Source organism: Anomaloglossus baeobatrachus, chromosome 1 (assembly GCF_048569485.1).
Source record: "Anomaloglossus baeobatrachus isolate aAnoBae1 chromosome 1, aAnoBae1.hap1, whole genome shotgun sequence".
Classification (NCBI taxonomy): Eukaryota; Metazoa; Chordata; class Amphibia; order Anura; family Aromobatidae; genus Anomaloglossus; species Anomaloglossus baeobatrachus.
In genome coordinates, this window is record NC_134353.1 from 852,822,683 (window position 1) to 852,849,627 (window position 26,945).

General features: G+C 47.3%; 1 protein-coding gene across 3 annotated transcripts in view; it reads right to left on the reverse strand.

Annotated features, from left to right (window-relative positions):
* Positions 1-26,945, reverse strand: part of ANKRD31 (ankyrin repeat domain 31) — a 408,642-nt gene that overhangs the window by 313,463 nt on the left and 68,234 nt on the right. For all 3 annotated transcript variants that reach the window (XM_075342271.1, XM_075342267.1, XM_075342277.1), the window contains 2 exons: positions 24,763-24,827; positions 10,659-10,705 (listed from right to left, as the gene is read on the reverse strand). In XM_075342271.1, coding sequence (XP_075198386.1) covers positions 10,659-10,705; positions 24,763-24,827 — 112 coding nt within the window. The remainder of the gene's footprint in view (positions 1-10,658; positions 10,706-24,762; positions 24,828-26,945) is intronic.

The following is a 26,945-nucleotide window of genomic DNA, read 5'->3' on the forward strand; positions in this document are numbered from 1 at the left end:
CCCTTCCCCTGCCTGTCAGGGCTGTGGGCGGGAGGAAAGGAAACTAGGCCGCAAAAAGCCGGGGACTCTAGTAATAAACGCGGCCGCCGTAAAAGCGCGGCCGGCGTGAAAGTCCCCGGCGCACTACAAGTCCCAGCCGCGCCGCAGTGTTTCCATGGCCGCGGCGGTCAGTGCGGCAGTCCCTATACATAAACACACTCAGCAACGCTGAGTGTGTAATGGCACATATTAACCCGGTCAGCGCCGTGGTCCCCGGTGCACTAGCACACCCAGCAAAGCTGGAGTGTCGCTGTGCGCTGTCCCCACAGGGATACAGAGTACCTCCAAGTAGCAGGGCCATGTCCCTGAACGATACCCGGCTCCTATCCAGCAGGCTCCACAGGAGTTGTGGATGAAGCACGGTCTCAGTGCCTGGAGACCGATAGGATCCCACTTCACCCAGAGCCCTGAGGGGGATGGGGAAGGAAAACAGCATGTGGGCTCCAGCCTCCGTACCCGCAATGGATACCTCAACCTTACAACACCACCGACAAGAGTGGGGTGAGAAGGGAGCATGCTGGGGGCTCTATATGGGCCCACTTTTCTTCCATCCGACATGGTCAGCAGCTGCTGCTGACCAATCTGTGGAGCTGTGCGTGCGTGTCTGACCTCCTTCGCACAAAGCAAAAAACTGAGGAGCCCGTGGGAGCACGGGGGGTGTATAGGCAGAAGGGGAGGGGCTTAACACTTTTAAGTGTAATACTTTGTGCGGCCTCCGGAGGCATAGCCTATACACCCCAATTGTCTGGGTCTCCAATTGTCTGGGTCTCCCAATGGAGCGACAAAGAAAATAAGATTTGCAGAGCCGAACAGGCACGCCATTCGGCTCCACCTGGCAGTCGCCGCTGGTGTAGTTTTATATATTGCAAATACTGTGTATAATATGTACTGGTCCCTTGTGCTGTGTTTGGTAGAGCATATAGTACAGGGCCAGATATAGATGTCAGATTAGGTATAGCATTAGTAATAGGATAAGATAGGAATAGTGAAACTAGGGAACAAACAGCAGGTGGTGGAGGATGGGAGTAGATTAGTCAGCTATAGGAGTTAGACCAGGAACACAGAGTACAGTAGAGGGTTGTCAAGAAAATGGAGCTAAGGTGGGAGGAGTAGCAGAGGGTTACAGTATGTGTGAGGAAAGAATTTAGTTAGTTGAGCAGCAAGAATCGTACTAGGCAGGGCTCGTGCTAAAGCCTGTCTGAGCTGGAGGGAACCTCTTCACAAGGTGTCAAGACCTCACCCAGCTGAAGGGCGGCAGATCGAATTCGGACCGGTGGGACACTGCGGCTTGTAGACTTCAGTGGGATCTCATACTGGTGCCAGGAGGGCTGCGCGTCCGGGACGCAGGAAGAAGTGAAACACGGCAGCTGCAAAAGGAACGGATACCGGGGGGGAAGATAAAGCATATGGGACTTAGCTGCTAGAGGAAGCCTCTTAGGGCAAGTCTTTTTCCCCTGAGGACAAAGGACACAGCATGGGGGTCCTGTGGACTAGAAGAACGGATACTGAACGTGCAAGAATAAAGAAGTTCCAGTTATTTTTATTAAGTTACTTTTATTAAGACTGTCATGTTGTTATTGCCGTCTCCTCCCCGTTTCTTGCAAAGAAACAGCTGGTTCAACTACATGATCACAAGGACGAGTTTAATGCTGAGGCCACACGGGGTTATGTGCGAGTCCTCGCATGACACTTGGCTCACGCTCGCAGCACAGCAGGAGGGGTAGTCGATCCTGTGATCAGACCACAGCTGCGGGGGGAGGGCCAGCGCTGCAGAGGAGAGGGAGGGATTTATCTCCCGATCTCTTCCGTTGCCGGCTGATGCGAGAATCGCACTGTATTCGAGTTACACCGGTGTAACGTGAGTGCAGTGCAATGTTTCCTCTCCCCATAGACTTGAATGGGTGCAAGTGAAACAGGATCGCATTACACTCACAGCCTGCTGCGACTGTTTTCTCGGTCCGATTAGGGCTGAGAAAATAATCGCTCATGGGATCGCGGGCCCATAGAGTAATATTGGTCCGAGTGGAATACAATTTTTTTATGGCAAGGGTAATTGATTGTACAAGGACACCGTGAAATAACAAAGCGGCACAGTGTTGCTGCAGTTTAAAGGGAACTAATCACCAGGATTTTCGTAAAGAACCTAAAGCCAGTGCTATACTGGCACTATCAGGCTGATTCTCTACATACCTTTAGTGGTCATCTCGGATGTTTAGGTTTTGAAATCCAAAAACGTAAAGTTTATAAAATTAGCTGCTTGCTGAGTGACAGCAGCTGAGGATCAGATAATACAGTTAGGTCCAGAAATATTTGGACAGTGACACAAGTTTTGTTATTTTAGCTGTTTACAAAAACATGTTCAGAAATACAATTATATATATAATATGGGCTGAAAGTGCACACTCCCAGCTGCAATATGAGAGTTTTCACATCCAAATCGGAGAAAGGGTTTAGGAATCATAGCTCTGTAATGCATAGCCTCCTCTTTTTCAAGGGACCAAAAGTAATTGGACGAGGGACTCTAAGGGCTGCAATTAACTCTGAAGGCGTCTCCCTCGTTAACCTGTAATCAATGAAGTAGTTAAAAGGTCTGGGGTTGATTACAGGTGTGTGGTTTTGCATTTGGAAGCTGTTGCTGTGACCAGACAACATGCGGTCTAAGGAACTCTCAATTGAGGTGAAGCAGAACATCCTGAGGCTGAAAAAAAAGAAAAAATCCATCAGAGAGATAGCAGACATGCTTGGAGTAGCAAAATCAACAGTCGGGTACATTCTGAGAAAAAAGGAATTGACTGGTGAGCTTGGGAACTCAAAAAGGCCTGGGCGTCCACGGATGACAACAGTGGTGGATGATCGCCGCATACTTTCTTTGGTGAAGAAGAACCCGTTCACAACATCAACTGAAGTCCAGAACACTCTCAGTGAAGTAGGTGTATCTGTCTCTAAGTCAACAGTAAAGAGAAGACTCCATGAAAGTAAATACAAAGGGTTCACATCTAGATGCAAACCATTCATCAATTCCAAAAATAGACAGGCCAGAGTTAAATTTGCTGAAAAACACCTCATGAAGCCAGCTCAGTTCTAGAAAAGTATTCTATGGACAGATGAGACAAAGATCAACCTGTACCAGAATGATGGGAAGAAAAAAGTTTGGAGAAGAAAGGGAACGGCACATGATCCAAGGCACACCACATCCTCTGTAAAACATGGTGGAGGCAAAGTGATGGCATGGGCATGCATGGCTTTCAATGGCACTGGGTCACTTGTGTTTATTGGATGACATAACAGCAGACAAGAGTAGCCGGATGAATTCTGAAGTGTACCGGGATATACTTTCAGCCCAGATTCAGCCAAATGCCGCAAAGTTGATCGGACGGCGCTTCATAGTACAGATGGACAATGACCCCAAGCATACAGCCAAAGCTACCCAGGAGTTCATGAGTGCAAAGAAGGGAATTTTGTTTACTTACCGTAAATTCCTTTTCTTCTAGCTCCAATTGGGAGACCCAGACAATTGGGTGTATAGCTATGCCTCCGGAGGCCACACAAAGTATTACACTAAAAGTGTAAAGCCCCTCCCCTTCTGCCTATACACCCCCCGTGCTCACGGGCTCCTCAGTTTTGGTGCAAAAGCAAGAAGGAGGAAAAAATTATAATTGGTTTAAAGTAAATTCAATCCGAAGGAATATCGGAGAACTGAAACCATTCAACATGAACAACATGTGTACACAAAAAACAGGGGCGGGTGCTGGGTCTCCCAATTGGAGCTAGAAGAAAAGGAATTTACGGTAAGTAAACAAAATTCCCTTCTTCTTTGTCGCTCCATTGGGAGACCCAGACAATTGGGACGTCCAAAAGCAGTCCCTGGGTGGGTAAATAATACCTCATAATAGAGCCGCAACCGGCTCCGTCCTACAGGTGGGCAACCGCCGCCTGAAGGACTCGCCTACCTAGGCTGGCATCTGCCGAAGCATAGGTATGCACCTGATAGTGTTTCGTGAAAGTGTGCAGGCTCGACCAGGTAGCCGCCTGACACACCTGCTGAGCCGTAGCCTGGTGCCGCAAAGCCCAGGACGCTCCCACGGCCCTGGTAGAATGGGCCTTCAGCCCTGAGGGAACCGGAAGCCCCGAGGAACGATAAGCCTCGAGAATTGGTTCCTTGATCCACCGAGCCAGGGTTGATTTGGAAGCTTGTGTCCCTTTACGCTGGCCAGCGACAAGGACAAAGAGTGCATCCGAGCGGCGCATGGGCGCCGTACGAGAAATGTAGAATCTGAGTGCTCTCACCAGATCTAACAAGTGCAAATCCTTTTCACATTGGTGAACTGGATGAGGACAAAAAGAGGGTAAGGAGATATCCTGATTGAGATGAAAGGGGGATACCACCTTAGGGAGAAAGTCCGGAACCGGACGCAGAACCACCTTGTCCTGGTGAAACACCAGGAAGGGGGCTTTGCATGACAGCGCTGCTAGCTCAGACACTCTCCGAAGTGAAGTGACTGCTACTAGGAAAACCACCTTCTGCGAAAGGCGTGAGAGAGAGATATCCCTCATTGGCTCGAACGGTGGTTTCTGAAGAACCATCAGCACCCTGTTCAGATCCCAGGGTTCTAACGGACGCTTGTAAGGAGGGACGATGTGACAAACCCCCTGCAGGAACGTGCGTACCTGTGGAAGTCTGGCTAGGCGCTTCTGAAAAAAGACAGAGAGCGCAGAGACTTGTCCCTTAAGGGAGCCGAGCGACAAACCCTTTTCCAATCCGGATTGAAGGAAGGACAGAAAAGTGGGCAAGGTAAACGGCCAGGGAGAAAAACCCTGAGCAGAGCACCACTACAGGAATATTTTCCACGTCCTGTGGTAGATCTTGGCGGACGTTGGTTTCCTAGCCTGTCTCATAGTGGCAATGACCTCTTGAGATAATCCTGAAGACGCTAGGATCCAGGACTCAATGGCCACACAGTCAGGTTGAGGGCCGCAGAATTCAGATGGAAAAACGGCCCTTGAGACAGCAAGTCTGGTCGGTCTGGTAGTGCCCACGGTTGGCCGACCGTGAGATGCCACAGATCCGGGTACCACGACCTCCTCGGCCAGTCTGGAGCAACGAGGATGGTGCGGCGGCAGTCGGCCCTGATCTTGCGTAACACTCTGGGCAACAGTGCCAGAGGAGGGAACACATAAGGGAGTTGAAACTGCGACCAATCCTGAACTTAGGCGTCTGCCGCCAGAGCTCTGTGATCTTGAGACCGTGCCATGAATGTCAGGACCTTATTGTTGTGCCGGGACGCCATTAGGTCGACGTCCGGCATTCCCCAGCGGCAACAGATCTCCTGAAACACGTCCGGGTGAAGGGACCATTCCCCTGCGTCCATGCCCTGGCGACTGAGAAAGTCTGCTTCCCAGTTTTCTACGCCCGGGATGTGAACTGCGGATATGGTGGAGGCTGTGGCTTCCACCCACAGCAGAATCCGCCGAACTTCCTGGAAGGCTTGCCGACTGCGTGTCCCGCCTTGGTGGTTGATGTATGCCACCGCTGTGGAGTTGTCCGACTGAATTCGGATCTGCTTGCCTTCAAGCCACGGCTGGAACGCCTTTAGGGCAAGATACACTGCCCTTATCTCTAGAACATTGATCTGAAGGGAGGACTCTGTCTGAGTCCAAGTCCCCTGAGCCCTGTGGTGGAGAAAGACCGCTCCCCACCCTGACAGGCTCGCGTCCGTCGTGACCACCGCCCAGCATGGGGGCAGGAAGGATTTCCCCTTCGACAGAGAAGTGGGGAGGAGCCACCACTGAAGGGAAGCTTTGGCTGCCCGAGAAAGGGAGACGTTCCTGTCGAGGGACGTCGACTTCCTGTCCCATTTGCGGAGAATGTCCCATTGAAGAGGGCGCAGATGAAACTGCGCAAAAGGAACTGCCTCCATTGCTGCCACCATCTTCCCTAGGAAGTGCATGAGGCGCCTCAGGGGGTGTGACTGACCATGAAGGAGAGATTGCACCCCTGTCTGTAGTGAACGCTGTTTGTTCAGCGGAAGCTTCACTATCGCTGAGAGAGTATGAAACTCCATGCCAAGATATGTCAGTGATTGGGCCGGTGTCAGATTTGACTTTGGAAAATTGATGATCCACCCGAAACTCTGGAGAGTTTCCAGAGCAATGTTCAGGCTGTGTTGGCATGCCCCTTGAGAGGGTGCCTTGACAAGGAGATCGTCTAAGTAAGGGATCACCGAGTGTCCCTGAGAGTGTAGGATTGCCACCACTGTTGCCATGACCTTGGTGAAGACCCGTGGGGCTGTCGCCAGGCCAAAAGGCAGTGCCACGAACTGAAGGTGTTCGTCCCCTATGGCGAAGCGCAGGAAGCGCTGATGCTCTGGTGCAATCGGTACGTGGAGATAAGCATCTTTGATGTCTATTGATGCCAGGAAATCTCCTTGGGACATTGAGGCGATGACGGAGCGGAGCGATTCCATCCAGAACCGCCTGGTTTTCACATGCTTGTTGAGCAGTTTTAGGTCCAGAACGGGACGGAAGGATCCGTCCTTTTTTGGCACCACGAACAAGTTGGAGTAAAAACCGTGACCCCGTTGCTGAAGAGGAACAGGGATCACCACTCCTTCCGCCTTCAGGGTGCCCACCGCCTGCATAAGAGCCTCGGCTCTGTCGGGGGGCGGAGATGTTCTGAAGAAACGAATCGGAGGACGAGAGCTGAACTCTATCCTGTAACCGTGAGATAGAATGTCTCTCACCCATCGGTCTTTTACTTGTGGCAGCCAGGTGTCGCAAAAGCGGGAGAGCCTGCCACCGACCGAGGATGCGGTTTGAGGATGCCGAAAGTCATGAGGAGGCCGCTTTGGGAGCAGTTCCTCCGGCGGTCTTTTTAGGACGTGACTTAGACCGCCATGCATCGGAGTTCCTCTGACCTTTCTGAGGCCTTTTGGACGAGGAAAATTGAGACCTGCCCGCGGTCCGAAAGGACCGAAACCTCGATTGTACCTTCCGTGGTTGAGGTCTGTTTGGTTTGGACTGGGGTAAGGATGAATCCTTTCCCTTGGATTGTTTAATGATTTCATCCAATCGCTCACCAAACAAGCGGTCGCCAGACAATGGCAAACCGGTTAAGAACTTTTTGGAAGCAGAGTCTGCCTTCCATTCACGTAGCCACATGGCCCTGCGGAGTACCACCGAATTGGCGGATGCCACCGCCGTACGGCTCGCCGAGTCCAGGATAGCATTAATGGCGTAGGACGCAAACGCCGACGCCTGATTGGTTAAGGACACCACTTGCGGGGCAGATGTACGTGTTACTGCATTAATCTGCGCCTGACAAGCTGAGATAGCTTGGAGCGCCCATACGGCTGCGAATGCTGGAGCAAAAGACGCGCCTATAGCTTCATAGATGGATTTCAACCATAGTTCCATCTGTCTGTCAGTGGCATCTTTGAGTGAAGCCCCATCTTCCACTGCAACTATGGATCTAGCCGCCAGTCTGGAGATTGGAGGATCCACCTTAGGACACTGAATGCAGCCCTTAACAACCTCGGGGGGGAAGGGATAACGTGTGTCCTTAAGGCGCTTGGAAAAACGCTTGTCTGGACAGTCTCGGTTTTTCTGGATTGCCTCTCTGAAGTCAGAGTGATCCAGAAACATATTTAATGTACGCTTTGGAAACCTGAAACGGAATTTCTCCTGAGAAGCAGACTCCTCAATTGGGGGAGCTGGGGGAGAAATATCCAACACCTGATTGATGGTCGCTATAAGGTCATTCACTACTGCGTCACCTTCAGGTGTATCTAGGTTGAGAGCGGTTTCAGGATCAGAATCCTGATCTGATACCTCCGCTTCATCCTCCAGAGAGTCCCCCTGCTGGGACCCTGAACAGTGTGATGAAGTGGAGGGAATTTCCCAGCGACCCCGCTTGGGCGGCCTGGGACTGCGGTCCGTGTCAGAGACCTCACCCTGTGACCTATGGGTTACCCCAGGGGCACTTTGCTGTTCCAAATGAGGGGGACCAGGGGTCAAGGTTTGGACAGTGCCCGGGGCCTGAATCACCGGTCTGGACTGCAATGCTTCCAGTATTTTAGCAGACCATTTATCCATACTCTCAGACAGTTTGTCAGCAAAGGCTGCAAACTCCGTCCCTGTCACCTGGACAGTGGTAGCAGGTGGTTCCACCTGGGCCACCTGTAGCAGAGGCTCCGGCTGAGTAAGTGCCACAGGGGCCGAGCATTGCACACAATGAGGGTCAGTGGAACCTGCCGGTAGTACAGCTGTACAAGAGGTACAGGTTGCAAAGTACGCCTGTGCTTTGGCACCCTTGCTTTTTGCGGATGACATGTTGTCTCCTCTGAGAACAACCAGGAGGGTATATAGCCAAAAATCAACAGAGCGACCGTACAGTGCAAATGTATAGCCTATAAGCCTATATATATATATATACACTTCGGTACTCAGTGGGGCCAGCACCACAGGTGCTGCTTACCGACCGCTGAGAGCGGTTGTGTGATCACCAGATTCCCTGCCTGGGTCTCCCTGTGTTGTCTCTCCTCTCCAGCGTCTGAATCGCTGACAGGAATGGCTGCCGGCGTTCTGTGGGGAGGAGGGGACCGTGGGCGTGCCCAAGAAAAGTGCGGGAATCTAGTGCCCCAGTGTACTGAGTGAGGAGGGAGGAGGATACTAATGTATGCTCCAGCCCTCGGCGCTGACGATCTGTGCAGCGTCCCGCCCTTCCCCTGACTGGCAGGCCTGTGGGCGGGAATAAACGACACTAGGCCGCAGAAGCCGGGGACTAAAGTTATAAGCGCGGCCGGCAATAAGCGCGGCCGCGCGGTAGTCCCCCGGCGCACTAACACCTCCAGCAGTGCTGGAAAGTGTCTGGCACAAGCGCCCCATGCGCGATAGTCCCTGGCGCACTAACACACCCAGTAGTGCTGGAAAGTGTATGGCACAAGCGCTCCATGCGCGATAGTCCCCGGTGCACTAACACACCCAGCAGTGCTGCAATGTGTATGGCACCAGCGCTCCATGCGCTGTCCCCACGGGGACACAGAGTACCTCACAGTAGCAGGGCCTTGTCCCTGACGATACCCGGCTCCTATCCAGCAGATTCCCAGGGGCTGCGGAGGGAGCACGGTCCCAGTGCCTGGAGACCGATCCGGATCCCACTTCACCCAGAGCCCATTAAGGGATGGGGAAGGAAAACAGCATGTGGCTCCTGCCTGTGTACCCGCAATGGGTACCTCAACCTTAACAACACCGCCGACAAAGTGGGGTGAGAAGGGAGCATGCTGGGGGCCCTGTTATGGGCCCTCTTTTCTTCCATCCGACCTAGTCAGCAGCTGCTGCTGACTAAGCTGTGGAGCTATGCGTGGATGTCTGCCTCCTTCGCACAAAGCATAAAAACTGAGGAGCCCGTGAGCGGGGGGGTGTATAGGCAGAAGGGGAGGGGCTTTACACTTTTAGTGTAATACTTTGTGTGGCCTCCGGAGGCATAGCTATACACCCAATTGTCTGGGTCTCCCAATGGAGCGACAAAGAAAAAGTGGAACATTCTGCAATGGCCAAGTCAATCACCAGATCTTAACCCAATTGAGCATGCATTTCACTTGCTCAAATCCAGACTTAAGACGGAAAGATCCACAAACAAGCAAGACCTGAAGGCTGCGGCTGTAAAGGCCTGGCAAAGCATTAAGAAGGAGGAAACCCAGCGTTTGGTGATGTCCATGGGTTCCAGACTTAAGGCAGTGATTGCCTCCAAAGGATTCGCAACAAAATATTGAAAATAAAAATATTTTGTTTGGGTTTGGTTTATTTGTCCAATTACTTTTGACCTCCTAAAATGTGGAGTGTTTGTAAAGAAATGTGTACAATTCCTACAATTTCTATCAGATATTTTTGTTCAAACCTTCAAATTAAACGTTACAATCTGCACTTGAATTCTGTTGTAGAGGTTTCATTTCAAATCCAATGTGGTGGCATGCAGAGCCCAACTCGCGAAAATTGTGTCACTGTCCAAATATTTCTGGACCTAACTGTATCTGGGGGGTATGCATAGTTATCCCCTGGCTCTGTTAGAATTAGCATAAGTATGACACAAATCGACCTTGCAGGACCTGTGGTGAGGTCATACCCATGTGACCAGAAGGGGCAGGGCCTCAGCTAACAGACAAATGTTGCTTACTTGTATTAGCTTTGTTGGCGGAGGTAACGCCCTTCTGGTCACATGAGTATGACCTCATCACAGGTGCTGCAAGGTCGATTGTATAATACTTATGCTAAATCTAACAGAGGGAGGGGATAACTATGAATACCCCCCAGATATTATCTGATCCTCAGCTGCTGTCACTCAACAAGCAGCTAATTTTATAATCTTTACTTTCTTGGATTTCAAAACCTAAACATCCAAGCTGACCACTACATGTATGTAGAGAATCAGCCTGATAGTACCAGTATAGCACTGGCTTTAGGTTATATACAAAAATCTTGGTGATTGGTTCCCTTTAAAGAAAAGGCATGACCACTGCGTGTGAATGCACCCTTATAAGTGATATGATCAAAACAAACAAAGCACTAAAGGAATGGTGTATTTTTGCTAGCGTTTCATTGCAAAATATAGCCATGTTACTAACCTCAAGTTCAAAGGAATGGAATAACGGCTGAGAATCTTCACATAAACCTGCAGAAACAGCAAATCCATCCTTTTGTGAGAAAATGTGCATGTCAGGCAGGGCATACAGTCTAAAAAGAGGTATTTAGTATATACTTTAACCCAATTAGTGATGAAGCCAATTTTTCCCTTAAAGGGATTGCATCCTTTTAATTAAATTTCTCCCATGGCTGCAGTTTGCTATAAAAAATAAACCCACTGTACTCATCTTGCCTGGGTTCACAGGGGTGTCTCCCATGCTTTTCCCAGTGACTTGCATTGTCTGTGACACTGACTTCACATTGACAGTGCGGCAGCCAATCAGCAATTTCAATTGCTCTCTGTAGACAGAAAGCCTCCCCTCCCTCAGAGCCCCTGAGCTGATTAGTTGTTGCCCTATCAATGTGACATTAGCGCCGCAGCCAATCCCAGACACCAGGAACAGAGGTGGAGATTGCAAGAGAGAATTTAATTGAAAGAGAACAATCTCTTTAATGACAGAGCCCCATTTTTCAAATACAACATGCCACTATGTGGCTATAGCTCAGGAATGCTTCTACAAGCATATCCCAGTGATTCTGAGATTGTTTTTCTGTGATAAATTGTACTTAATGTTAGTGGTAAACTACATTGATATATTTTTTATTTTTTAATAAAAAATTTGAAATTTCACAAATTTTGAAAAATTGTGCAATTTTCTAAATGTTTATATCCTTAGGCTGGACTCACAGGAACGTTTTAAAAAATGGTCCTATTCTCGTCCAGAATAGGACGATTTTTTCTCACTTGTCATCCGTGTGCTCTCCGTGTGTAACCCGTTTTTTTCTCAGCAGCAATTAGTCATTTACAGTCATGTACAGGAGCATTTAAAGTCATGTACAGGAGCTTTTACAGTATTCTCTGCTACATGATAGGATTGTATCCAAAAAAACTGACATCACTAGGATGGTCAGTGTGCCGTCCGTTTTTTTCCTCGCACCCATTGACTTGTATCGGCAAGTCTCTGACGTTTTCTGGATACAATCGCAGCATGTTGCGACTTTTCTCGCATCCAGATCTGGATGCAAGAAAACCTGACTCACTGCTCTCCCTCATTGACTAATATATAGATTTTCTCGCACTGCACTCATCCGTTTTTAATGCTCGTGTGAGCGTACCCTTAAAAGGAAACCTGACAGAGCCCCCAATGCTTTCCAACCCACCAGCATTTGCTTATACCTTGCCTAACATTTCCTTTATATTGTCTTACACATAAACAGATATTTAAGAAGAAGTCTTTAAAGTCCATGTTTAATATGCCAATTTCATTTTAACTAGTCAATTGGGCATTGGCTTCCCCAATCTATTGATCCCCTTAGTATGTTATCACACCAGGTTTACACATCTCAGCTTTAGAGGAGCATTATGCATGTCTGGAAGCAAAGGAGATCTGTTCCTGTGGCTGATCTTTGGCTCTGTCGTGGACGTCAGCTGTCTTCTTTGCATCCAGACATGCGCTGTGTGCCTCTGAACCTGGAAAGCATACACCCGCCTTCAGAGGCGCAGGGGCATGTAAACAAGAAACTTGCCCCCAATAAGCTACCTCAAAAGTCGCAAGCTGATGGTTTTACAATGGCTCTCACAGTCCCCTGATCTGAACATCATGGAAAATCTGTGTCTAGACCTCAAACAGCAGTGCATGCAAGACAAGCCAGGAATCTCACAGAACTGGAATACTTTTCCAAGGAAAAATGGATGAAAATCCTTCAAACAAGAAGTGAAACACTCTTGGCATTTACAAGCTGTTATGTCGCGGGCGGAGGAGGGGACGCTGCACTCTCCCACTGCTCGGGTCCGGCTGCCGCTGATACTGCGGCCGCTGCTGCTCGGTGGCTCGAGCGAGGGGCCGGATCCCGGGGACTCGAGCGGCGTTCCTCGCCCGTGAGTGAAAAGGGGTTTGGTTTTGAGGATTTATTGTCCGTGACGCCACCCACGGTTGTGGGGATTTCTGGTAACACCACCGCTGCTCTGTATGGGGATCCCGGGAGCGGTGACAGGGAGCAGCAGAGTTGTTAGTTCTCCCCTCCGTGGGTAGGGGTTGGTTGTCCCGGGGCCCAGTGATGGGGTGGAGGATGAGGGATGGCAGGCCAGGTGTGGGGCCTGGTGAGGTGCAGGGTCGCGGGGGCAGCGCTGTGCCTCACGGCACGGTGGTACTCACTCAGCCTGAGACGGTGACACAGTTCTCGGTAAAACACACGGCTGGAAAGACGGTTCCCACGGACGGCTGCTGTTGCTTTTCCCCGGTAGTTAACGGTGACTGTCTCTTTCCCTGCACCTTGTGTAATGTTGGTAGCGATGGGTTCCCACCGGTAACCCGCTCCCCGACTTGGATATGGGCCGGAGGAGCCCCTCTTTGCCCGCAGGCGCTGGCCCTGAGAAACTGGTGCCTTGGCGGTGGCGGTGTCTCTCTCATACGGTTGGACTGTTGCCTTCAATTGGGACTTAGTTGTTTGGAGACCCGGAGGTCCCCTTCACTGACGGATTTGGCAAATTCACGGCGACTCCTAGCCTTGCCGGGATCCGAAAGGCCCCTGCCAATGGTGCTGGCTTCTCCTTGTGTACCGGTCCGGTATCGCCGGGTCACCACCCGTCCACGGTCCTCACGGCACCTCCGATAGGCCACTCCTGCAGACGGTCACCGCCGTCTGCTAACCTTGCTGTCTCCGTCCGGGTCACACACCCGGACCAACTTCAGGCTCTGTTGCTGTCACTTTTCTCCTTTCACTTCCACCTCTCCAACTCAACTTCAACTAACTCCTCTGCACTCAAGCTCTGCCTGAGCTGAACTCCCTCTAACTAACTAACTGCCTGTGTTTTTCCCTCCTCCAGGACTGTGTACTCCTTGGTGGGTGGAGACCAACCGCCTGGCTCCACCCCCTGGTGTGGACATCAGCCCCTGGGGAAGGCAACAAGGATTTCTGGTTTAGCTTTGATGTGCCTAACCGGGGTGTAGGGTGTGGTGATGTCATTACCTGTGACCCCTGGCTTGTCCAGGGCGTCACAGTTATACCTGCAAAAAAGGGGTGCTATTAGGTACTAACGATGCAGGGTGCCAAAACCTTTGCACGAGCACATTCATGTTTTGTTAATTTAAAAGACGGGAGAAAAAATTGTTTTGCCTAAAATACAAAGGAAATGTGTCATCTTTAACTTTATGCCTTTTAGAGATCATTCCATCTTCAACTTGCTTAACTGTTCCCAGTAACAGTCATTTTGACCAGGGATGCCCAAAATTTTGCATGCCACTGTACGTGGGTGATGAGCACATTGAACCCATATCTGCATCATAAAACTTTATAACATTGAGACATGAGAACAATTTACAGGAAAATTAAGTTTTAGCCTCAAATTTGAGGTTTTCCAGAGTATAATAGAAGAAAATTAAACAATTTATACAGTTTCTCTTGAATGTGGTCATACCCCATATCTGGTTGAAAATTACTGTTTCGAGGTACGACAGGACTCAGAAAGGAAAGATCGTTATTTTAGTTTTTGGAACACAAGTCTGACTAGAATACATTGCAGACACCATGTTGAATTTGCAGAGCCCCTGAGGTAACAAAAAAAAAAAGCAGAAATCTTCCATAAGTGACCCCATTTTGGAAACTAAAACTACAGGTGCTTTATAGAATTTCATTATATTATGGAAAACTAATGTTTGTTTGTGTTTGTAAAATGTTAATTTAGCCTCAAATTCTTTATTTTCACAACGATTAATACTAGAAAATGGATGCAACAATTTGTTATGACATTTTTACCATAAGTGGTTGTAAACTTCTGTTTGAGCACATAGCAGGACTAGAATGGTAAGGAGCGCTACTTGGCTTTTAGAATGCAGATATTGTTTGAAAAGATTGTGAGTGCTATTAGCAGAGCCCATGAGGTGACAGAACAGCACAAAAATCCCAACAAGTGACTCAATTTTGGAAACTACACTACTGGAGACATTCATCATGGTGCAGAGTGAGTATTTTGTTTCCACAAGTGTCTCATGGAATTTTATAGCATTATATATTATTTTGAAGCATTAGTACATAATTATTTTTTTTTAAACCCTAAAGTGTTACATTAGCTGCTAAATTATCATTTTAACTAGGGATAAAGAAAACGGACCAAACAATTTATTTTTAAGTTTCTCCTACACATGGTGATGTGCCCCATGTCATCAGAAACTACTGTTAAATCCCATGGTGGGGCTGAGAAAAAAGCAGCGCTATTTCACTTTTGGAACTTTTTGGTGAAATAGTTTGCGGGTGACATTTGGAGAGTCCATAAGGATATAGAACAGCAGAAAAATCTAACAAGTTACCGTATTTTTCGGACTATAAGACGCACCGGACTATAAGACGCACCCTTGGTTTTAGAGGAGGAAAATAGGAAAATAAAATTTTAAGCAAAAAATGTGGTCATGACACACTGTCATGGGGCGAGGATCTGCTGCTGACACTGTTATGGGGGTAATGTCCCCAAATTCTCTACTAAGGTGCCGCATCCTGGTAATGATCCTCCCTGCCTGGTATATACAGTATATGTCCGTCATCCTGCTATATACCGTAATCCTGCCATATGGCCGCATCCTGCTATATACTGGCATGTGGCCGCATCCTGCTATATAACCCATCATGGCATATGGCCCCATCCGGCTCATAATATGCCCCCATCCAGCTCATAATATGCCCCCATCCGGCTCATAATATGCCCCCATCCGGCTCATAATATGCCCCCATCCGGCTCATAATATGCCCCCATCCGGCTCATAATAAGCCCCCATCCGGCTCATAATATGCCCCCATCCGGCTCATAATATGCCCCCATCCGGCTCATAATATGCCCCCATCCTGGTGTATGGCCGCATCCTGTGGCACATAAAAAAAATAAACGTTCATACTCACCTCACTTTACCTCACTCCCTGCAGCATCGCTCGTCCTCCTGTCTGTGTCAGCGGCAGCGCCGCTGATTGGAGCCGTCCCCATTACCCTGCTGGATCGCGATCATCTCCTGTGTCTGTGCCAGTGTCCCGGCGGCTGCGTGTGGACACGTGAGCACAGCGATGACGTCATCGCTGTGCGCGCCGCTAGTCTCCACTCAGCCGCCGGCACAAACACAGGAGATGATCGCGATCCAGCAGGGTAATGGGGACGGCTCCAATCAGCGGCGCTGACGCTGACGCAGACGGGAGGACGAACGATGCTGCAGGGGAACGGTGAGTACTGTACACTGATTCACTGCTCCCCGCGCTGATCATGATGCACGGGGTGTAGTGAATACAGCCGCACATGATCACTGCAGGCCGTAGTTGCCAGGGGCGATCATGCGAGCCGGCTGCTTATCCCCCGCCCATCATCCCGCCCACCTGTCAGCGCCGGCTTCAGCGCTGAGGGATGAGGGGCGGGGATGGGCGTGCATATTAAATGAGCGGGTCCACGTGGTCACGGCAGGCTGCTACAGCCTGCTCGTGCCCCCGATGACCCGCTCCACCGCAGCACCCACATTCCCCGCAGCCACATTCAGACCATAAGACGCACCCCCACTTTCCCCCAACATTTGGGGGAAAAAAAGTGCGTCTTATGGTCCGAAAAATACGGTACCTTACTTTGGAAAATAGACCACCTAATAATTCATCTGCGGATGCAGTGATTATTGTGGCCCAACAGGCATTTTCCAGAAAAAAGCATGCAGTGGTTGCTGCAGAGTGAAAATTGCAAATATGTCATTCTAGTGCCCAAGTTGTACTTCTGGAGACATGCACCCCATAACTTGTTAAGTAGGCTATCCCCACTATAGAAATTACCAAACAAGTGAACGCTAACTGAGGGCCTCTGAAGTGAGGTGGGCATTTGGATTCCTAAGCACAGATTTCACTGACTTATTTGAAAGAAGAGGTGTAAACCATGTTGCTTTTCCAGAGCGTTTGTGCTACCAGTAACGTAGAGTCACCCTATTTTTCCATTGAGAGATGATAGACCTGAGTGGGGATTTGTTTTCGCTGGACCAGCTGAAGTTTTAATTGTTACCATTTTGATCAGGTTTAAGGCTCGGTTCACATTTATCTTAAGTTGGCGATTCCGTCTAAATCACATCTCAAAAAAAGTGATTCAGACAAAAAAATCCTTATTAGAACCATTCACTATAAAGCCTCATTCACTGTCCGTGTTGCACTTAAGCGTGATATCTGTTTTTCTCATGGATACAACACGTACACATTATAATCTATGGCTGCTTTCACACCTCCGGTTTTTGCTATGCGGCACAATCCGGCACTTTGCAGGAAAATCGCAACCGGTTTTTTTGGCTGCCGGTTGCGATTTTCCTGCATAGACTTTAATTAGTGCCGCATTGTGCCGCATGGCCTTGCGTTCCGTCCGGTTTTTGACGCATGCGGCAGATTTAGCCGATGCGGCGGCCGGATGGAACGTTGCCTGGCACGTTTTTTCGTGCGGCAAAAAAAAACGCATCGCGCCGCATTCGGCCGATGCGGCGCATTTTTCAATGCATGCCTATGGCGGCCGGATGCGGCAATAACCGCATCCGGCCGCCGCATGCGGTTTTTGCCACTGCGCATGCTCAGTAGCATGCCGCAAGCGGCAAAAACCGGACTGGCCGCAAAGGAAAAACTTATGCAAAGGATGCGGTGTTTTCACCGCATCCGTTGCATAGCTTGCACAGCCGGATTGAGCCGCAGAGCTCAAGCCGGATGTGTGAAAGTAGCCTATGGGGCTATTCACATGTCCTTCATTTTACACAGACCGTTTGTCCATGCAAATCACACGGATACATATCCATTTTTTTCCAGCATCAAAGATGCAAAGGGCCTATGCAAGTCTATGGGTCCATGAAAAACGCGTACATGACAAGGATGGCATCAGTATATAATCCATGTGCCATCCGTGTGGTCTACATATTTAACATGGCGAAGCATAGGTGAAGCATTGTCATTATTTATTTAGCCATCCGTGAAAAAACACTGATGACACACTGATAAAACTGACACACAGATAACACAGTGATATAAAATAATTATAACTCCTACACCATTTTACATGTACATGCTTAAATACGGACATGAATGAGGCCTATTGAGGCAGACTGAGCCACCTTGGACTCATTCTAGCCTCTGTGCGGGTGGTGTAGGTGGTGTCTGTATTTTTAGGCATGTACTGAACTGTGGTCGACCACACTTTTGTATGCTTAAAACTTATTAGGAACAAAGGCAAGATGGATTCCAAAGTGAGTCCATCTGTCTCATCAACATAAGAGGTTCTATAAAAGGTTCTCTCTGAATTGAGTTTTTTGGTGATTTAGAATTAAACCCCCAAAGTACGTTTACAGCATAAAGCACAGGATAAATGTGAACTGAGCCCTAAACTGAATTTTAAGAGACAGATTGAACAATTGAACAGCAGTTCAATACTTCTTTATTAATTTGTTTTATGGCACGCACGGTACAGTGTAAGGGAGAATACAAATGCATTCCTCAAGTCACTGTGATTAGCGCAATAACAAATTTCTACTATTTATATATTTTCTTACTTTTACACTGAATACAAATTTAATTTAATTTTATGAACAATAGTTTTTTGTTGCCATATTCTGGGAACTATATCACTTTTGATTTTTATCCGATAGAGCTGTATGAAGGCTTAATTTTTTGCATGATGAGTTGATGTTTTCATTGGTGTCACTTGAACATGGACCAGTCCATTGATGCGCTTACTTTCTAAGGCTATGTGCCCACGTAGCGTCGAGGTCCTTGCATTTCTAAACGCACCCTCTGGCAGTAATTGATTTTGTCAAAGTTGCTTTTGACCACAAAATAGCGCTAAAAACTCATGCGTATTTACCGCGTTTTTGATGCATTTGTAGCGCTTTTTACATGCTTTTCCACCTGCGTTTTGACAGATACGTTTTGAACATCAGGACACTGCTAAATAAAGTTTAATCTTTCAAACACAGTGAAAAAAAGAGAAAAAAAACCCAAACATTAATATAAAGAATTAATCAAGAAAATAGACATATTTCATTAAATTATAGCGGTAATATACTATTTATTGAAAAAATAGCAATAACTTCTTATTTTTCATTAATTTAATTGTCGGATTATGTGTGTGTGTAAAGGGACAAATGAAATCATTATTTTGATGTCCAAAAAGCATGCGTTTATGTACTCCAAAACGCATGTTTTCTGCACCTAAAAAGCAGGTAAAACGCTGGAATTTTGATGTTTCTTGGTTACTCCCTGTTTCTCATTGACTTCTATGTTATCTAAACGCACCTCAAATGGCAAAAACAATTGACATGCTGCTTTTTTAAACGCATGTTTTTTGCCACAAAATATGCAAATTAAACGCAGCATTTTGAACTGCGTGGTGGGCACAAGAAATCCCTATTTCTCAGACTTTGCTGGGAAATCAAAACGCATGCATTTTGGCATTAAAAAGGTGCAGTTGAAAACGCTGCAGAAAACATGTAAAAACGCATCGTGGGCACATAGCCTCCTTACACTAGTCTTAAATTCTGCCCCTAGATGTGAATGACTGCACTGCTGGCGTCATCACAGTTTGCTCTCCTCCCATCATCTTTCTTTACTTGTCACAGTTCTGCTCTGCAGTGGGATAATCGGAGAGATGTGACAAAGCAACGTTTCTATGTCCCATTCAAACCGTAGCTTACTCTGACAATAACAGCTTACCATAGATGGGAAATCTGTAAGTTAGAAACATTTTTATTCTGGATTGCTTTCTTACAGTGTACCAGAGGAGCAGCTGCACATAAAATTATGCAGCTACAGGTTAGGTATCCAGCCCCCTTTTCTACTGTGTCTGGATATATACACAGCAATTGGTGAGGAGAGAACAAGAAGGCTGTGAGGATCAGGAGTCAGTCATAGAAGTGTATAAGTAGCAAAAATCTAATGTACATTTGAGAGGGATGTTATACACTTTAATATTTTCCTTCTGTACCATTACAATTGAGCAAAAATGCTTAAAAAAAATCGGATCATAATTGCACCTGCAGTCCAAAAAAAAGTGCACTAACTACAGATATATAAGTGAACATACAGTAAGTTCCTTTGCAGAGAGAAATAGCAAAGTAGAAACTTACCCCTTATAAAATCATGTGGAAATATATTATTACTGGGGAATTTATTGAGTGACTTAACCCCATAGCGACGGCCTAACGTCTCAAGACGTCGGAAAAACAGGGTACTTATTCTGTTCCGACGTCTTGAGACATCAGGCCGGAAAAAGCTTGTAGCGCCCCCCCAGTGACGAAAAATCTCGGGGGTTTCAGCTACCGGAGGTAGCTGAGACCCCCAAGATTATGAATCGGGGTTTTTTTTTTGGCCCCCGATAATGTGATCGCCGGTATACACCGTATACCGACGTACACATAAAAAAAAAAAAAAAAAAGGCAAATAATACTGATTTCTTTCTCATCGGACATGATCAAACATGTCCGATGAGAAAGAAATATAATCCTTTAGTGCCCCCAAAGCCCCCGATACCGGAGAAACCAACCCCCACCCCCACCGGACATCCAAAATGGCGCCGCCGCGCGCCGAAAACTGCCGCCGCCGCCGGCTCTGCATTCATTTCCCTCCGATCTGAAATCAAACATTTCAGATCGGAGGGAAATGTCCTCCCCCTGACCCCTCCTCCGGTGCACCGGAGATCTCTGGTCCCCGGAGCCCCCTCCGGTTCTCCAGAGCGCTCCCCCTTCCCCCCTCCGGAGCATGCAGGATGTCGGCGTGCAGCGGCCGCATTCATCCTGCTCTTTCTGCCGCATGTGACACGTCACATGCGGCAGAAAGGTGTCCCCAGGTCCCGCCGTCACCCCCCGTCACTCCCCACCCCCCAGCCCCCGCCCCCGGTCTTACGTTACCTGGCGGCTGTTGCTGCTCAGTCCCCGCGATCACTCCCTCTGGAAAGCTGGAGGCGCATGCGCAGACAGCGGCTGTCAGCTGGATCCCTGCAAGCAGGGACGCTGACGTCGCTGCTGCACAGGCTGCTCCACTGTGGACCGGGGGAGAGTGAGTGCAGTAATCACCAGCCACACTCCTCACATGGAGTGACTGCTGTTCCAGAAAATGGGGGGTACGTTCTGTGAGCATACCCCTCATATTCTGGAATGAGGTTACTGCAGGTCACTCTGCCCGAGGTTGGACCGGGGCAGTGTGAGTGCAGTATTCTCAGATTACTGCACCCACACTGCTCATGGAGAGCTTGCTCTTCCAGAAAATGGGGGATACGTTCCCTGAACGTGCCCCCCATATTCTAGAAGGTCCAGAGTCGCCGAGGGACCTCCAAAATGGATTACAGCGACCGAAATGTATTTATTTTCAATAAATTGGTTTTTACCAAGAAATGAGGAATGTTTCGTAGAGGTTTTTTTTCAAATAAATTTTTTTTTTGTCTTTATTTTTTTCTATTACTGACTGGGTTAGTGATGTCGGGTATCTGTTTAGATGCCGTGACATCACTAACCCCAGGGCTTGATGCCAGGTGACATTACAGCTGGTATCAACCCGGTATATTACCCAGTTTGCCACCGCACCAGGGCGCGGGATGAACTGGAGCGAAGCGCCAGGATTGGCGCATCTAATGGATGCGCCACTTCTGGGGCGGCTGCGGCCTACTATTTTTAGGCTGGGAAGAGTCCAATAACCATGGCTCTTCCCACCCTGAGAATACCAGACCCCAGCTGTCCGCTTCACCTTGGCTGGTGATCTAATTTGGGGGGGACCCCACGTTTTGTTTTTTGTTTTGTTTTTTTTAAAAACGCCTGGGGAGCCCTCCAAATTGATCACCAGCCAAGGTGAAGCTGTCAGCTGTGGTTTGCAGGCTACAGCTGTCTGCTTTACCCTAGCTGGCTATCAAAAATAGGGGGGACCCCACGTCGTTTATTTTAATTATTAATTTTTTGGGGGGCTAAATACAAGGCTAGGCACCCTTTAGTGCCACATGAAAGGCACTAAAGGGCGCCAGCTTAGAATATGCAGGGGGTGGGACGTTATATATGTTTGACATCTATCCATTCATCCATTGTAGCATTTTACGCTGTGTGCCCACAATCAGGGTTTGCAGCGTTTTGGGCGCAGAGTGTTTTCCCTGCATCCATAGCGCTGCATTGTGCAGTAGAAGCACAATGGAAGGATTTTTAGAAATCCTATGCCCACTGTGCTTCTTTTCACCGCAGCATAAACCGACCTGTGGTGCAGCTTCCCGAGCCTCCGCATGTCAATTTATGCTGCGGAGACAAGAGTGTTGTCTGCAGGTAGCATAGAGCTCCACAGCAGCCTGAACCCAAATCGTGGGCATTGGCAGCTGCGTTCTCCCGTGGACAACACTCACATCTCTGCAGGAAGGCTGACACTGTGTACTAGACGCCGTGTCGCTGGATCATGGCCACATAGCCTAAAAGCGAGAAATTTGTTGCTACAGCAACATTTTTGTGAAGTACCTGTGGATTCAAAATGCTTACTATACTCCTGAATAAAATCCAGTTTCCAAAATGGGGTCACTTGTGGGGGGTTTCTGCTGTATAGGTACCCACGGGGCCCTGCTAATGTGACATGGTGCCCGCAATTTATTTCAACTTTTCCAGAATTCAAATGGTGTTCCTTCCATTCCAAGCCCTCCCATTTATCCAAACAGAGGTTTTTGGCCACATGTGGGGTATCCCTGTGCTCATATGACATTGGATAACAACCTGTGGGGTCCACGGTTTGTTGTTGCCTCTTGAAAACGTAAGAAATATGATGCTAAAGCAACATTTTTGTGAAAAAAATGAAAATTTTCAATATGGCAACCTAAGCTTATCAAATTCTGTGAAGTACTCTTGGATTCAAACTGCTCTTATACACCTAGATAAAAGCCTTGAGGGGTCTTGTTTCCAGAATGGGGTCACTTGTGGGAAACCTCCACTGTTTAGGCACCTTAGGGGCTTTCCAAATGCAACATAGCGTCCGCTAATGATTCCAGCCAATTGTGCAGTCAAATGGCGCTCCTTCCCTTCCAAGCCCTGCTGTGCACCCAAACAGTTGATTTTCATCACACATAAGGTATCAGCATACTCATGAGAAATTGCACAATAAATTTTATGCTGAATTTTTTCCTTTTACACTTGTAAAAAAAAAAGCTACCTGGTTGAAGTAACAATTTTGTGGTAAAAATGTATTATTTTTTTTCACAGCTCAACATTATAAACTTCTGTGAAGCACCTGGGGGTTCAGGGTACTCACCAAACATCTAGATAAATTCCTTCAGGGGTCTATTTTCCAAAATGTGGCCACATGTTTAGGAGCTTCACTGTATAGACACCTCAGGGGCTCTCCTAATGCAACATAGCGTCCGCTATTGATTCCAGACAATTTTGCAGTCAAATGGCGCTCCTTCCCTTCAGAGCCCTGTCATGCGCCCAAACAGTTGATTTCCACCACATATAAGGTATCGCCAAACTCAGGAGAAATTGCACAATAAATTTCATGGTGATTTTTTTCCTGTTACCCTTGTGAAAAAAAAAGCTGCCTGGTTGAAATAACAATTTTGTGGTAAAAGTTTATTTTTTTATTTTCATGGCTCAACGTTATAAAATTCTGTGACGCACCTGGGAGTTCAGGGTACTCACCAAACATCTAGATAAATTCCTTGAGGGGCCTAGTTTCCAAAATGGGGTCACTTGTGCGGGGTTTCTGCTGTTTAGGTACCTTAGGGGACCTCCAAATGCGACATGGTGCCCGCAATCTTTTTCAGCCAAATTTCCTTTCCAAAATTCAAATATTGCTCCTTTCGTTCCAAGCCCTCCCATTTGTCCAAACAAAGGTTTCAGACCACATGTGAGGTACCACCGCGCTCATAAAAAAGTGGTTAACAAACCTTGAGGTCAAATGTTTGGAATTACCTCTTGAAAAAGTGAGAAAATTGATGCTAAAGCAACATTTTTGAGAAAATTATTAAAATTTTCAATATGACAACGTAACGTTAACAAAATCTGTGAAGTACCTGTGGATCTAAAATGCTCACTATACCCCTAGATAGAAGCCTTGAGGGGTCTAGTTTCCAAAATGGCGTCACTTGTGAGGGGTTTCTTCTGTTTAGGTACCTTAGCGGACCTGTAAATGCAACATGGTGCCCGCAATCTATTTCATCCAAATTTGCTTTCCAAAATTCAAATATTGCTCCTTCTGTTCCGAGCCCTCCCATTTGTCCAAACAGAGATTTCTGATCACATGTGGGGTATCGGCGCGCTCATAAGAAAGTGGGGAACAAGTTTTGTGGTCCATTTTGTTGTGTTATTTCTTCTAAAAGTGAATAAATTTGGATTAGAGCAACATTTTTAGGTAAAATTTAATTTTTGCTTTTTTTCATTCCATATTGCTTTTGTTCATGTGAAGCACCTGAAGGGTTAATAAACTTCTTGAATGTGGTTTTGAGTACTTTGGAGGGTGCAGTTTTTAGAATGGTGTCACTTTTGGGTATTTTCTGTCATCTAGGCCTAATGAAGTCACTTCAAATGTGATGTGGTCCCTAAAAAAATGGTTTTGTAAATTGATGTAAAAATGAGAAATCGCTGATAAACTTTGAACTCTTCTAACTTCCTAACAAAAAAAAATTTTGTTTCCAAAATTGTGCTGATGTAAAGTAGACATGTGGGAAATGTTATTTATTAACTATTTTGTGTCACAGAAATCTCTGGTTTAACGGTATAAAAATTCAAAAGTTGAAAATTGCTAAATTTTCAAAATCTTTGCCAAAATTCAATTTTTTTCATAAATAAACGCAAAAAATATTGTCCTAAATTTGGTACTAACATGAAGTCCAATATGTGACGAAAAAACAATCTCAAAATCACCAGGATCCGTTGAAGCGTTCCAGAGTTATAACCTCATGAAATGACACTGGTCAGAAGTGCAAAATTTGGTCTGGTCATTAAGGTGAAAATTAGCTCCGTCACTAAGGGGTTAATAAATGTGATTGGTCTAATCTTCTATGGCATAACATAATTAGTATTTTTCTCTATGAACGACCAGTTTACTGATGAATCGTACCAGTAAGATCCTTGGAAGGCAGAGATGGACCACTATCATTATAAGGTGGAAGTCTTTCCAAGTTCCTAAAACAATGATAGATTAAAAATGCATAGTAATGTAAGTATACATTCATTTATTATAAATACGGTTACTGTGCTTTTTAATTACCTAGACTGCATTACTTGCAATCATAAAGCCTTATTCTAGGTCAATTGCAAATGAATTACTCAATTTTCATATCAACTTCAGTAAAATAAACTCAAAGCATAAACATTTGCAATATATAGCAACTATTAAAATAAATGCATTTAGTCAGCTACAGTCTTATCACTGAATTTTAGAAATACATTTTGATTTATCTTTATTACAGCATTTCCACAGCTTTTATAGTTAGTAAATTAAATTCTTAATGTTTAATAAGTACAGTTTGGCTAGGAAAACTATTGAATGCTATTTTAAGATATTTTTAGTTTGTAGGTGTGAGAAAAGTTCAATTTACTTTAGAGAATGCAGAATTGATGAGTTAATCTTTCATGTCACATAGTTCTTTTTCCCCTAAAATACTGGAATGATTCCTTGACCACTTTATATCAGATGATTGCGGAGGACCCCAGAAGTATGTGGAAGTATATCACCTGCTGGATCAGCTTTACTGTGCACTTGTGATCCTTTACAGGTTCGAAACACGTAATACTCCCAAGTGTTATGTGCCTTTTTAATTATTTTTTTTGCCTTGGATAAAGCACTGATATGCTCTTTTACATTATTTTAAAAAATAAACATGAAAACATCAATTGTTTTAACCCCTTAGTGACGGAGCTAATTTTCACCTTAACCCCTTCACGACCTTTGACAGATCTAGCCATCATGGTGCCCTGGTACTAAAGACCCATGACGGATAGATCAGTCATGGCGAAATCGCGGCCCCGGAGTCACGGTAACCGCGATCGGTTTTCAAAAACTGTAGATTCGGGAAGGAGAGGACTTTTACCTGACCTCAGGAGGGGTGGTGTCTCCTTCCCGGACCTATGGAGGCTGTGATTGGCTGACGAACGCCGCTCAGCCAATCACAGCCAGTGTAATGTTTCAGCCATTGAAAATGGCTGAAGCACTGAAATCCAGCTATGGTCAGTACAGCTGCAGCACTGGCCATTGTCTGGAGCTCGGTGAGCTTTACTGCACCCGCCCCCAACTCTGATTGGAGAGATCGGCCTTGTGACCGATCTCTCCAAGCACCGTGCATCTGGGACCGGGTGAGCTGTAGATCGCTCTTCTCAGATTCTCCCTCCATGGAATCTGAGGAGAGCGATCCCTGCGGGTGCCCATCTGTGAGTCATAGCCCCCGATCCACCGCTGTCCTCCATCTGCTTCGCCCCTGCATGTGACGCAGCTACTCTCCCGCTGCGCCCCTGCATCTGCCGCCGCTGCTCCGCAGAAAAAGAGCAGCAGCGTCAGATGCAGGGGGGCATCTGACGCCGCTGCTCTCCTCCCACGGTGCCCCCCCCTGCGTCTGACGCCGCTGCTCTCCTCCCACTGCGACCCCCCTGCATCTGACGCCGCTGCTTTCTTTCTGCTGCCTCCTTGTATCCGCCGCTGCATCTCCCGCTCCTCTCTCCCCATCAGCCACCGCACTCTCCCCATCAGCCTCTTCCCCCCTTATCTGCTGCTTGCTCTCTCCCATCCCCTTAATCCTCTGCATCCTCTCCCACCTCTCCCCCCCCCCCGGATTTGCTGCAATCCTGCTGCCTAGATCCATTCTGTAAGGTAGCTATCCCCAATTTCACCTCCCACTCCCCTTCCACCCTCCCCCCATCCTCCACCGCTTTTGCATCCGTTGCGCCCTCACCCATCCTCCGCTCCTCCATCCGCCGCGCCCTCTCCCATCCTCCGCCGCGCCCTCTCCCATCCTCCATCCATCTTTTTTTCCATCCCACCTAATCCTCCCCTTTTTGCAGCACATCCGTGCGTTCGTCCTGATTTTTTTTCCTGTAAACTAAGAAAGAAATACAAATAAACTTAGTTTAGGGCCAGTAAAATTATACTGTAGTAATCGTCAACTACAGTATTTTTTACTGAATATTGTAAGGATCAGCCCAGTGCCACACATGAGAGCGATGCACAAGTTTCACATCGCATCATCCGGCATGGTCGCTCTCTTCCAGACAGGAGTGTGCGGCTGTGCCGCGTGATGCGATGCGAGA